At 37.8% G+C, this 14,953-nt stretch overlaps 1 protein-coding gene across 1 annotated transcript in view; it reads left to right on the top strand.

The window, feature by feature from the left end:
- ADAM32 (ADAM metallopeptidase domain 32) overlaps positions 1 to 14,953 on the top strand; it is a 278,094-nt gene that overhangs the window by 110,106 nt on the left and 153,035 nt on the right. Inside the window, exon 13 of the mRNA XM_040490395.1 lies at positions 10,865 to 10,970. Coding sequence (XP_040346329.1) covers positions 10,865 to 10,970 — 106 coding nt within the window. The remainder of the gene's footprint in view (positions 1 to 10,864; positions 10,971 to 14,953) is intronic.

Here is a 14,953-nt window from a genome sequence, read left to right as displayed (position 1 = left end):
TTTATTTGCTGTTCTTTCTCTAGCTCCTTTAGATGTAAGGTTATGCTGAGTATTTGAGACATTTCTGAGGTAGGTAGGCCTGTATTGCAATGTACTTCCCTCTAAGGACCACCTTTGCTGCCTGTCAAAGGTTTTGGACTGTTGTGTTTCATTTCCATTTGCTTTCATGCATTTTTTAAATTTCTTCTTTAATTTCCTTGTTAATCTATTCATTATTTAGGTGAATGTTTCTTAACCTTCATGTATTTAAGGGCTTTTTTTCGTTGTGGTTGACTTCATGTTTCATAACATTGTGATCTGACAATATGCAAGTCATGATCAAAAACTTCTTGTGCTTGTTGAGGCCTGATTTGTGACTCAGTATGTGATCTCCTCTGGAGAATGTCTCATGTATATTTAAAAAGAATGTCTATTCTGCTGCTTTAGGATGAAATGTTCTGAATATATCTGTGAAGTCCATCTGTTCCAGTGTGTCTTTCAAAGCCATTGTTTCCTTGTTGATTTCCTGCTTAGATAATATGTCCATTGTTGTAAGTGGGGTGTTAAAGTCCCCTTTTGATGTCCATTAGCATGATAGAGGGTTCTCCATCCCCTCACTTTCAATCTTCAGGTGACTCTAGGTCTAAAATGAGTCTCTTGAGGCAATGTATAGATGGGTCTTGTTTTCTAACCCATTGAGTTACCCTGTATCTTTTGATTGGATCAGTTTGTCCATTTACATTCAGAGTGATAATTGATAGGTATGAATTTAGTGCCTTTGTGTTACGTATAAAGTTGGTGTTTCTGGTGATGTTCTCTGTTCCTTTCTAGTCTTTGTTGCTTTTGGTCCTTTCCCCCTACTCAAGAGTCTCCTTTAACATTTCTTGCAGGGCTAGTTTAGTGGTCATGAACTCTTTTAGTTTTTGTTTGTCTGCGAAGCTTTTTATCTCTCCTATTCTGAATGATGATCTTGCTGGATATTCTTGGATGCATATTTATCCCATTCAGCATGTTGAATATGTCATCACAGTCCCTTCTGGCTGCCAAGTTTCTGTGGAGAGATCTGCTGCTAACCTGATTTGTCTTCTCTTATAGTTTAGGGATTTCTTTTCCCTTGTTGTTTTCAGGATTCTTTCCTTATCTTTGTATTTTGCAAATTTAACTATAGTATGTCTTGGTGTTGGCCTACTTTTTTTTTATTTTGATGGGAATTCTCTGTGTCTCCTGAATTTGGATATTTGTATCCTCCAGATTAGGGAAGTTTTCTGCTCTAGTTTGCTCAATAAATTTATGCACCTTTTTCCCCTCTCTCCTTCTTCTGGGACTCCTATGATACAAATGTTATCATGCTTTACAGAGTCACTGAATTCCCTTAGTCTCTATTCATGATCCATTATTTTTCTTTCCAGCTTCATTATTTTCCATAATTTTATCTTCTCTATCACTGATTCATAGCTCTGATTCACCCATCCTAGTTGTCATTGTGTCCAGTCAACCTTGTATCTCAGAGAATTTTTTAAATTTCAGCCTGACTAGTTTTTAGTTCTTTTGTCCCTGCAGTAAGGGATTCTCTAACGTCTTCTATGCTTTTCTCAAGCCCATCTATTATCCTTGTAATTGTTGTTTTAATTTCTGGTTCAGGCATCTTATATCTGTATTGATTAACTCCCTGGCCATTACTTCTTCTTCCTACTCTTTTTTTGGGGGTGAATTCCTACATATTGTCATTTTGTCTAAGTCACTGGTGTGTGTGTGTGTGTGTGTGTGTGTGTGTGTGTGTGTGTGTGTGATTTTCAGAAAAGCCACTTATATTCCTCCCCCTGATAGTAATGTCTTTATTAGGAAAAGATAGATAGATAGATAGATAGATAAATAAAAGGGCCTTTACTGCCTTGAGCCTGGTACTTTAGGAGGTGTTTCAGAGTGTACACTCTGCTATTGTGTTTTGGCTTCTCCTTCCCTCACATCAGTCCTCTGCAGAGTTTCTCCTTGCCTGCAGTGGAGGTGTTTGTGCTTTGTTCACTGTTTGTCAAGTTTTAGCTAGGTGTATGCTGGTCTTCTTGTTAAAAGAAGTTAGATCCAAAAAAAGAGGATAGATCCTATTTCCCCTAGATCTGATGCTCTGCATTACTCTATAATCAGTAGACTTGGTTTATGCTGGTGTTCTGGGAGAGGTGCCTGCTACACTGTCAGGTGGACTTGCCCTAGCGGAGATGCACCTGCAGGGCTCAGTTGGGTGTGGCTTGGTTTAAGCAGCTCCAGCCTCCACTGGATGGTGTTGTGTTGCTCAGTGAAGTGGTTCAGTGCTTATGGGTGGGAGGAAATGGTGCTACTCTGCTCTCTTCAGGAAGCTCTCACAGAAGAGCAAACATTCACGTCTCCTTTTCCCCCAGCTTCCATCAAATCCCTGCCTTCATTAGGTCTCTGTGTTTGAGGTGTCTGGCTGCTAGGCAGCATAGTATTCCTGTGTTTTGTCTCAGGGGCATGGCTGGATTTCAAACCTCCAAATTTTAGGGATCTGTATGATGTGGTCCTGCACTGATACACTGGGGAGTGTTTTGCCACGCTGTGGCTTCCTCCAGTACATCCCAGAAAATGGTCACTGGACTGCACAGTGGTTTGGAATTTATGGTAGAGCACAGCAAACACCTGGCACCAAAGTTTTTTGCCCTAAGTTGGTGTCTTTGTTCGTATGCTAGTGAACATTGCAGCATGTTGGGTCCACCAGTTCTTTTGTCCCCAGAGAGGCTGTGCCACCACTCCAAAATGCATTCCCAGAAAGGGAACTGTTTTTCCTTTTGTGACCCACGGGATCCTCAGACCATGCATCCCATTTGCCAGTCTCTGGCCTCCTTGCCCTCCAACTACTGAGTACCATTAAGCCCACCAGGCACGGCCCTGGCATTGCATGGACTTCTAAAACTTAAGACTTTGTGCTCCACTGCTTATTAAAGCTTTCTGTGGTCAGTCCCTCTCCTTTATGCTCTTCAATGGTTTTAGGGAAGAGTTTTTCTTGTGCAGTCCCCTGCACGTGCTTTCACTTTTTGTCTCTCTCTTTCTCTCGCTACTCTCTCATGTTCATGATTTCCTTCCCTCTGTGGCATCTGCAGTCCTTTTCTCCCCCAAATTAATTCTCTATAGCTCCTACCTTCCGTAAGGCCATTTTTCTACCTGTAGATGTGCAGTTTGTTCTTTAAGCCCTCTGATCAATTTCATAGGTTTTCAGAATGATTTGATATGTATTTAACAGTGTTCAAGGGACGAGCCAAGCTTAGTGTCCCCCTACTCCTCCACCATCTTAACTCCTCTCATCAGTAGAATTTTTTAAGTGGAAGAGAAATAAATGTGTATCCTTAGCTTAGTAGATCTTCTAGTTCATTTCTTGGTAAAATGTATAGGATTATCTTAATAAGAGAGATCAAGGCCTCAGAAATTCCTTACCGTAAATTATTCTGTGAATGTTAGTATCCAGAGGGAGCCCACTCATTTCATTAACATTTGGTCCCAAACTCCCAGACTCAAAATCTATCACACATTTTCAGTATAGATGATACCCCACTGTCTTTGGCCTCTAGAAAAGTTCTTTGTAAGTGGTAAATGTGTTGGTATGATAGATACAAGGACTATAGGAATGGTGGCTATTGGAAGATAGTACTTGTACATTTATCTGAGGTAAAATGGAGTATCTTAGAAACAAATTGTGCTATTGTAGAGTCTATAAAAGTGAGAATATCACTAGGAAGTTTCAAGAATTATATAATGGAAGTTGCAGGTATTCAAAGTGGTTATTCAGTTGAGCTTAGTGTGTGGTATCTCATGAATGGTGCTTATAAAGTATCTGTAAGATCGCTTATGTTAATAGTGATCTCATTTAATTCAGTATTCCAAATTCACCAATTCCCAAAATGTATTTACATAGGTTGAGATGGCTACGTGATCTCCCACTGGTCCTCTGAACCCTGGCTCAGTTTGGAACTTTGTATGGGTCAGTATTATATTCTTGTTATTAGTGAACTCTGGCATCTGGTGTGGTATGAGACACCCATTCCTAAAATTTTTGGCTTACCACAGTGGCAATCCCCTTCATTGGTTAAAAAATAAAGTAAATTGTTATTATACATATATAGTGGTTCAAATAGCTTTATTTATCTCATATAATATTCTAGAGGTAGGCATGTTATCAGAGGCATTTCAGCAACCTTGCTGTAATGACATTTTCCATTTACTGTAATGGTCTTTATTCTTGCTTAGCAATCCCTTGTGTCTCTGGTAGAAGGTGGTTTCCCAGCACAAAATCTTCATACCAGTCCATGGAATCAAGGAAAGAAGAAATGAGAGTGTACTTAGCTTCTACTTACTGATATTAACTTGATGTTTTGGATATATAATATCTACTGCTTTTCCTCTGGCCAGAATCTAGTCACATAACCACATCTGGTTGCAAGAGAGTCTGAGAAATGTTTTCTTTAGCTTGGTTTCTGTTGCCCTGCTATTAATAAGAAACTTCTGTCACTAGTGGAAAAAAGAAGGAATGGATATTGGGAGGAAATGCCAGTTTCTATGCTATCTTTCCTCTCTCTTTAGCTCAGCATTAGTCATTATAAGTTATGGTAGCATGATACTCTTTGTACTAGTCATGTTTGTCTGGAGTGCTGAAGTTTATATACAGAAGGCAGAGATCAGTATGGATTTGAATATCATCAACTGTTTTATTGATGATAATAAGTAAGATTTCACAGTAAACTCCTAGCTTCATCCCTTCCTGTTAGAGATCTCAGGTAGGATTTTCTTAGTACCATTTTCTAGGAGCTGTCCAATTTTCACATGACTACTGTGGAAAATATCCTATTAATATAGTATGGTCTAATAATACATTTATTCATATTTGTTTATACTGTAGTGGGTACCTAACCAGATCTGGTCCAATTGCAGTACTCTCCAACCTTGCTACAGTTGGTCTGTGTTAAGGTGAGCATCTGACTCATGTTAAGGGAGATTGGGAAGTCCTGAGTCTCTTCTCTGGAATTTTGGGCCATTGAACAAGAGAATTTTCCCTCTAAGTACTCAAAATATCATATGTATAGCTCTAGAGTTTTTGACAGCTATGCTTTTGACCATGTGGAGAAAGGTGGGCCTCAAAGAAATGGAGAAATGAAGCTGGAGTGTAATCATATATGAAAACAAGAGAAAGGGAGATAAACTACTTATATTTCTTCCTTTAATGCCAGTGTAATAAATAATATTTAATCTGCCTGTTCTTGTCTCATAATTTTTATGGATTTTCTGGACTTGTTAGAAGTGGTTATTTTTCCATCATTTCAGTTGGTGTACAGCAGTACTCTATAGTTTATTAAAGGTGGAAAAGCATTGTAGGTCAAGGGGCTTCAGATTCTATGAGTAAGACTTATTTATCTTAAATTGCTCTTAAGACTGTTTTAGAGGCCATGAAGAAAAGATTTCTACTCTCTCCTCTCATCATTCGTGGAAAGTTTAAATTGGTTCTATCTGCAAATTCTTTGAAAAATGTAGCATTGATATGGCCTCTTTTAATAAAAATAGGGGATCACAAAAAAGAAAATATAATGAAATTAGTGAGGTAACATTGGAAATATAATTTAGAAGAGATTACTAAGAAGTTTGTTTCAAACATTAATCTTTGAAAATCTCTATTGCTTTGGGGCACCTGGGTGGCTCAGTTGGTTGAGCATCTGACTCTCGGTTTCGTCTCAGGTTATGATCTGACAGTTCATGGGATCAAGCCCCACACTGGGCTCTGCACTTGTAACGTGGAACCTGCTTGGGATTCTCTCTCTTCCTATCTCTCTGCCCTTCCCCTTTTCACGCTCTCTTTCTGTCAAAATAAATAAATAAACTTTCAAAAAAAATATGTATTGCCTCAAAGAGAGTAGGTATGGTTCGTATTGGAGGTCTTGATTTTGGATGTCAAACTCCATAAGGAAGAATGATTATGGGATATAGTTATCCAAGGTGTTGATTTTTTAATTCATTGAATAAATATTTATATAACACTTTAATTGGGTATGGCACTACCCTTCTAGCACTGGAAACCCAGTGATGGACAAGACAAAAAAAAAGATGTATATTGGAGGTTATAGTCCAGATGGAGGTTATAGTCCAGTGATGGGATCAGGCAATAGACATAAAAAGAAGAGCAGTGTTGCTGAAGTGTAGTAAACCAAACTGAGTAAAGACCGTGGCAAGAAAATTGGATTTTATCCTTGGGGTAGTATGAAGCCCTTAGAGATATTTAAGTAGGAGACTAATATATGATTTTTATTTATTTATTTTTTAATGACTGATTTATGGTATGGAGAATGAACTATTTTAGGGAGTGGAAAAACAGAAGCAGGGAATCACTTAGAAGGCTGTTGTAGAATATTAGAAGAGAATTGATGATAGCTCAACTAGAGTTGTAGCCAGTGAGAAGGTAAGAAGTAATCATACTCTGGCTATATTTAGGAGATAGTGTCAGTAAGACTTGGATTAGGTGGTAGAGGCAGGCAGTAATGCGAAAAAAGAAATCAAGGAAGATTCTTATTTTGGCCTGAACATCTGGTTGACTAATTGTCCTAAAAACTGAAATAAGGAAGTCTAGGGGTAAATCAGAGTATGTTGAACCGAAGATGAAGTTGAGTTAGATGTCAGGTTATTAAAGCTAAAATTTTAGCTAACGTTTCATTGGCTCCCTTTATTCTAGTTGAGAGGAGGTAGCCTTTTATTCCATCTAACTGGAAACATAAGCCAGTAGTCTCTAACAGCAGTCAAGGAGTATAGCCTAAGTATTCCTAATGCTCAGTGCTATATATGAGGATTGCCTAAATTTTTTGCAATAATTTTCCTATACTTATATCTATTGCCCTAGTACCAGCCATGCACAAATATCTATGCCAGTGTATTTACTATTTAATTGTATCCCATAGCATTTTATAATAGTGTATAGGCAATCTAAATACACTATTTGGACTATGGAAAGACAGATTCTTTTAGTAGATTTGGTTGCTATACTGGATATGAGGTAACATTTTGACATGTGACTTCACATTTGCAAAGTGTTGCCCTTTTAGTGTTTCCATCTTACTCTGGAAAACACAGACTGGTCTGAGAGAAAGTCTCTAACACTAATGAAAGATGGTATTCAGGAGAGAAATTAATATAAAGCTCATTGGTATCTTCACAAAAGATGGACTAATAAAAAATAGGCTAGTTGAAGAACATTAGTTTTAAGAGAATCCATTTGACTACGGATCTTTCTCAACTTATGATGGGGTTACATCTTGATAAACCATACATTTAATACACTTAACCTACTGAACATCAGAGCCTAGGCTATGATGAGCCTACCTTAAAGGTGCTCAGAAAGAACCCTTACATTAGCCTACAATAGGGCAAAATCATCTAACACAAAGCTTATTTTGTAACAAAGTATTGAATATCTCATGTGATTTTTTGGATACTATATGAAAAGTGAAAAACAGAATGGTTATATGCATACAGAATGGTTGTAAGTATATTGGTTGTTTATGCTTATGATCATGAGGCTGACTTGGAATTGTGGCTTGCTGCTGCTGCCCAGCATCACAAGTGAGTATCATACCACTTAGCCCAGGAAAAGATTAAAATTTAAATTCTGAAGTACAGATTCTACTGAATGCATATTGTTTTTGCACCATCATAAATTAAAAAAAAATGTTAAGTTGAAATGTGAGTCGGGAACTGTCTGTATTCTGTGACTAAACATAATTTTTATATTATAGCTCCAAACTGGATTGAATTATCCAATTTCTGACTTGTCCTGGGTAATATCTTGGTGTTTAACAAGTCCTGAATTGACATTCTTGACCTGGTATTTCAGATTTACAAGTGAACTGATTAGACATTGTGAATACTTAGAAATAACATTGTCTGTCCTAATGGTACTATACAATCACCTTTGATGGACCAATGTTTAAAACTGGTGAAAAGAGAATTAGGAAATGGTAAAGAAAGAAAAAGAATGTTGGGGAAGATGTAGTTAATGAAAGGAGCAGGTAAACAAGAGAAATCCTCTTGATCCTAAAAGAAAATGGAAAAGGATTAGATGGGAATTCACAGTGGCTAAATAAACATCATGTTAATTAATTCTCATAACAATCTATTGAGATAGATACTGTTTACTTTTATAGATGAGGCAGCTGGGCTTAGCAAGCTTCATTTTAGAGAAGGTAACTGTGCTAGGCAGAATTTTTTTTCTTAAAGTTTTAATTTAAATTCTAGTTAATTAACATACAGGGTAATAGTAGTTCAGGGAATAGACTGTTCCTGATATATAATTCCAATATAGTGATTCAACAATTCTGTACAACACCCAGTGCTCATTGCAACAAGTGTACTCCTTATCACCTATCACCCATTTAACCCACCCACTCCCTAACTGCCTGTCCTCTGGTAACCATCAGTTTGTTCTCCATAGTTAATAGTCTGTTTCTTGGTTTGCCTGCCTCTCTCCTTTTCCCCTTTGCTCATTTGTTTTCTTTCTTCAATTCTGCATATGAGTGAAATCATATGGTATTTGTCATTCACTGACTTATTTCACTTAGCATAATATTCTCTAGTTTCATCCACGTCATTGAAAATGACAAGATTTCATTCTTTTTTTATGGCTGAGTAATATTCCAGTGTGTGTGTGTGTGTGTGTGTGTGTGTGTGTGTGTGTGTATACATATATATGTATATATATACATACATATACATATATATGCATACATATACATATATATGTATATACACTACTGTATCCATTCATCAATTGATGGACACTTGGGCTGTTTTCATAATTTGGCTAGTGTAGATAATACTGTTATAACCATCAGGGTGCTTGTATCCTTTCAAAATAGTATTTTTGTATTCCTTGGGTAAATACCTACTGCAATTGCTGAATCATAAAGTACTTCTATTTTTAACTTTTTGAGAAACCTTCATACTGTTTTCCACAGTGAGTCCACCAGTTTGTGTTCCCAACAACAGTGCAAGAGGGTTCCTCTTTCTCCACATCTCAACAACACCTGTTATTTCCTGTGTTGTTATTTTTAGCCATTATGAAAGGTGTGAGGTGGTATCTCATCATGGTTTTGGTTTGTATTTCCCTGATGATTGATGTTGAACATCTTTTCGTGTGTCTGTTAGCTATCTGGATGTCCTCTTTGCAAAAAATGTCTCTTCAAGTCTTCTTCCCATTTCTTAACTGGATTATTTGTTTTTTGGTTGTTGAGTTTGATAAGTTCTTTATAGATTTTGGATACTAACCCATTGTCAGATATGCCATTTGCAAATATCTTCTCCTGTTCCGTAGGTTGCCTTTTAGTTTTGTTGATTATTTCCTTCACTGTGCAGAGACTTTATTTTGATGTAGCCCCAATAGTTTATTCTTGCATTGTTTCCTTTCCCTCAGGAGACATATCTGGAAAGAAGTTGCTATGGCCATTGTCAACATTTAGGTCTTTAATCCATTTTGAATTTACATTTGTGTATGGTGTAAGTAAGTGGTCTAGTTTCATTCATCTGCATGTTGCTGTCCAGTTTTCCCAACACCATTTGTTGAGGAAACTGTCTTTTTTCCATTGGATATTCTTTCTTTCTTTCTTGATGATTAATTGACCATACAATTGTGGGTTCATTTTTGGATTCTATATTCTGTTCCATTGATCTATGTGCCTTTTTTTAAACTTATATTTGCCATTACCATACTGTTCTGGTAACTACAGCTTTGTAATATAAGTCAAAGTCCAGAAATGTGATGCCTCCAGCTTTGCTATTCTTTTGCAGGACTGCTTTGTGATTTAGGGTCTTTTGTGATTTCATGCAAATTCAAGACTCTGCTAGCGTTCAGGCCTTGGATTAATCCCCTTCTTTTGAGTTAGGGTAGAACCAGTGAATATGTGATGGAATGTCAATCCTGTGATTATAGTTAATAGTAAAGATGAAGGAATTTTGAAGATGTAATTAAGGTCCATAATTAGTGAACTTTGAGTTAAGCAAAAAGGAAGATCATTCTGAGTGAGCCTGACCTAATCATGTGAGCCTTTTAAAAGATGGGAGATGTCAGAGAGATTCTCTTGCTGGCTTGGAAGAAACAACCTGTCACGTTGTGAGAGGGCCATGTGACTAGGATGTGAGGGGAGTTCTAGGAGCCAAGAGAAACCCCTGCCAGATGGTAAGCAAATGAAGCTATGGCTACAAAAAAAACCCCTGAATTCTACCAACAACCAATGAGCTCAGAAGAGGACTTCAGCCTCTGATGAGACTGCAGCCCCAGCCAGTAACATTATTTAGCCTTATGAGACTCTTGAGCAGAGAGAGACCTCACTTGTGTAACATAAATGGGTGTTGTTTTAAATTGCCAAGATTTTGGTAATATTTTACACAGTGATGAAAACTAAATACAGTAATGAAGGGAAAAGGTAGGTAATAGGTTGGCAGCTTTGCTCCTTTCATTTTAGAGTTTCTGAAAGTACAATTAGGTTTCTTCAATGAGATTTTGTAATAGACCTGGCTTTTTATATGTTCCAACTCACAAACTAGGAAAATGAGTATCGTTTTCTTGCATTATCTCTCTATTGCCTTTTTCATAGAGCACTCTCATGGTTTACACTTCTGTAACTCTCCTTTCCCCTCATGATATCTTTTGTGATGCAAATAATTGAAAATGAAACAAAAGGGGAAATAATTATGAGCACTACTTTTCACTTTAATTCTCTTTTAATAACAATCTCACTAGGAAAACTTTTGAATTAGATGCTAATATTAGAAGGCAAAGTAAATATGTAAGAGAGAATGAACTAAGATGAAGAAGGGAGTTTTAATCCAAATATATTTCTAACTCTGACAGGTTCAAAAAATGCACCATTTGCCTGCTATGAAGAAATACAGTCTCACGCTGATAGGTTTGGGAACTGTGGTAAAATAAGAGGCAAATTTCAATCCTGTTCATGGAGGTATGCCATGGGAATACTAAAGATACTTTTCTTATGTTCTATAAGATTTTTTTTTAGTTTTTCTCTCTATATTTCATTCATTCCAGTGGTTTCAAGTATCACATGTGTAAGGGAGTGAATTTTAAATCAAAATCTGTAGCCCTGACATCTTTCTTGTGTTATAGGCTAAATTTCTATCTAATTTTAAACACCTATATGTGGGTGATCATTAGACTTCTAAATTCAATCCAAGATTGAAAGTAATAATATCCATTGCACTTTTCTTCTTTGAACCTGCTCATTTTGCTTTATAAAAATACTATCCTCACTCACTTGATTGTTTGCCCAAGCTGAAGACTGCCCAGTGTCCATAAAATGAAATTAAATTTCCCCTGCATTTGAAAAGCAAGATTTTTGATATTTTGGTCATTAATTTGTTTTAAACATTTATTAAGAACCTACTGTGTGGGGTGACTGGGTGGCTCCGTCGCTTAAGTGTCAGACTTTGGCTCAGGTCACAATCTCATGGTTGGTGAGCCTGAGCCCTATGCCAGGCTCTGTGATGACATCTGAGAGCCTGGAGCCTGCTTTGGATTCTGTGTCTCCCTCTCTCTCTGCCCCTCCCCCACTTACACTCTGTCTCTCTCTCTCTCAAAAACAAATAAACATTAAAAAATACACATTTTAAAAGAATCTGCTATGTGCTGGACACTGAACTAGATACTCATTAGCAAGCATACATGGCCCTTGTGCTTACTGAATTTGGACACTGGTAAACACACCACATAGTTTTGTTTCCTTGGTTGGTTATGCTGTTAATTTTGTTTGGAAATACCTTACTCTGGGGTGCCTGGGTGGCTCAATTGGTTAAGCGTCCGACTTCAGCTCAGGTCATGAACTCACGGTTCATGAGTTCAAGCCCCGCACTGGGCTCTGTGCTGACAGCTCAGAACCTGGAGCCTGCTTTGGATTCTGTGTCTCCCTCTCTCTCTGCCCCTCCCCCACTTTCACTTTCTCTCTCTCTCTCTCTCTCTCTCTCTCTCTCTCTCAAAAATAAATAAATGTTAAAAAAATAGAAACACCTTACTCTGGCTATTGAAATTCTACTAATTTGTAAACTTTGACTTAGATTTATGAATCATCTTCTCTATGAAGTTTCTCCTAATTGCTAAGTTAGAATGGGTCCTCATATTAAATCTCTGTGAGAATTAATTTATTGTGGCACTTTTAATGGGATTTATATTACATTTAGTATTAAACTGTAAGGTACTTGAGGTTAAGAGTAACAACTTATCACTCTTTCCCTCTACAGAGGGATATGAGATACTTGAGTGAATTGATTATTTGACAGTAAGTATATAATTCTTCACAGTGAATAAAAGACCTTTCATTAGCAGCATTGAAAGATAAGCTTGCAGAGTGATTTTCTTTTTAATTTTTAAAATATTTATTCATTTTTGAGAGAGAAAGAGAGAGGGAGAGAGAGAGAGAAGGAGTGTGCATTGGGAGGGACAGAGAGAGAGGGAGACACAGAACTCAAGGCAGGCTCCAGGCTCCAGGCTGTCAGTACAGAGCACAACACAGGATTTGAACTCATGAACTGTGAGATCATGACCTGAGCCAAAGTCAGACGCTCAGCCAACTGAGCCACCCAGGCATCTCTGGAGTATTTACTTTATCTTTTTTTTTTTAATTATTTTATTTATCTTTTTATTTATATATGAAATTTATTGTCAAATTGGTTTCCATACAACACCCAGTGCTCATCCCAAAAGGTGCCCTCCTCAATACCCATCACCCACCCTCTCCTCCCTCACACCCCCATCAACCCTTAGTTTGTTCTCAGTTCTCAACAGTCTCTTATGCTTTGGCTCTCTCCCACTCTAACCTCTTTTTTTTTTTTTCCTTCCCCTCCCCATGGGTTCCTGTTAAGTTTCTCAGGATCCACATAAGAGTGAAACCATATAGTATCTGTCTTTCTCTGTAGGGCTTATTTCACTTAGCATCACACTCTCCAGTTCCATCCACGTTGCTACAAAAGGCCATATTTCATTTTTTTTCATTGCCACGTAGTATTCCATAGTGTATATAAACCACAATTTCTTTATCCATTCATCAGTTGATGGACATTTAGGCTCTTTCCATAATTTGGCTATTGTTGAGAGTGCTGCTATGAACATTGGGGTACAAGTGCCCCTATGCATCCGTACTCCTGTATCCCTTGGATAAATTCCTAGCAGTGCTATTGCTGGGTCATAGGGTAGGTCTATTTTTAATTTTCTGAGGAACCTCCACACTGTTTTCCAGAGCGGCTGCACCAATTTGCATTCCCACCAACAGTGCAAGAGGGTTCCCGTTTCTCCACAACCTCTCCAGCATCTATAGTCTCCTGATTTGTTCATTTTGGCCACTCGGACTGGCGTGAGGTGATACCTGAGTGTGGTTTTGATTTGTATTTCCGTGATAAGGAGCGACGCTGAACATCTTTTCATGTGCCTGTTGGCCATCCGGATGTCTTCTTTAGAGAAGTGTCTATTCATGTTTTCTGCCCATTTCTTCACTGGGTTATTTGTTTTTCGGGTGTGGAGTTTGGTGAGCTCTTTATAGATTTTGGATACTAGCCCTTTGTCCGATATGTCATTTGCAAATATCTTTTCCCATTCCGTTGGTTGCCTTTTCGTTTTGTTGGTTGTTTCCTTTGCTGTGCAGAAGCTTTTTATCTTCATAAGGTCCCAGTAATTCACTTTTGCTTTTAATTCCCTTGCCTTTGGGGATGTGTCGAGTAAGAGATTGCTACGGCTGAGGTCAGAGAGGTCTTTTCCTGCTTTCTCCTCTAAGGTTTTGATGGTTTCCTGTCTCACATTCAGGTCCTTTATCCATTTTGAGTTTATTTTTGTGAATGGTGTGAGAAAGTGGTCTAGTTTCAACCTTCTGCATGTTGCTGTCCAGTTCTCCCAGCACCATTTGTTAAAGAGACTGTCTTTTTTCCATTGGATGTTCTTTCCTGCTTTGTCAAAGATGAGTTGGCCATACGTTTGTGGGTCTAGTTCTGGGGTTTCTATTCTATTCCATTGGTCTATGTGTCTGTTTTTGTGCCAATACCATGCTGTCTTGATGATGACAGCTTTGTAGTAGAGGCTAAAGTCTGGGATTGTGATGCCTCCTGCTTTGGTCTTCTTCTTCAAAATTACTTTGGCTATTCGGGGCCTTTTGTGGTTCCATATGAATTTTAGGATTGCTTGTTCTAGTTTCGAGAAGAATGCTGGTGCAATTTTGATTGGGATTGCATTGAATGTGTAGATAGCTTTGGGTAGTATTGACATTTTGACAATATTTATTCTTCCAATCCATGAGCAGGGAATGTCTTTCCATTTCTTTAAATCTTCTTCAATTACCTTCATAAGCTTTCTATAGTTTTCAGCATACAGATCCTTTACATCTTTGGTTAGATTTATTCCTAGGTATTTTATGCTTCTTGGTGCAATTGTGAATGGGATCCGTTTCTTTATTTGTCTTTCTGTTGTTTCATTGTTAGTGTATAAGAATGCAACTGATTTCTGCACATTGATTTTGTATCCTACAACTTTGCTGAATTCATGTATCAGTTCTAGCAGACTTTTGGTGGAGTCTATCGGATTTTCCATGTATAATATCATGTCATCTGCAAAAAGCGAAAGCTTGACTTCATCTTTGCCAATTTGGATGCCTTTGATTTCCTTTTGTTGTCTGATTGCTGATGCTAGAACTTCCAGCACTATGTTAAACAACAGCGTTGAGAGTGGGCATCCCTGTCGTGTTCCTGATCTCAGGGAAAAAGCTCTCAGTTTTTCCCCGTTGAGGATGATGTTAGCTGTGGGCTTTTCATAAATGGCTTTGATGATCTTTAAGTATGTTCCTTCTATCCCGACTTTCTCAAGGGTTTTTATTAAGAAAGGGTGCTGGATTTTGTCAAAGGCCTTTTCTGCATCGATTGACAGGATCATATGGTTTTTCTCTTTTTTTTT

This window comes from Herpailurus yagouaroundi, unplaced genomic scaffold (assembly GCF_014898765.1).
Source record: "Herpailurus yagouaroundi ecotype Mexico unplaced genomic scaffold, PumYag 28, whole genome shotgun sequence".
NCBI classification, from domain to species: Eukaryota; Metazoa; Chordata; class Mammalia; order Carnivora; family Felidae; genus Herpailurus; species Herpailurus yagouaroundi.
This window is presented reverse-complemented; position numbering and strand designations above follow the sequence as displayed.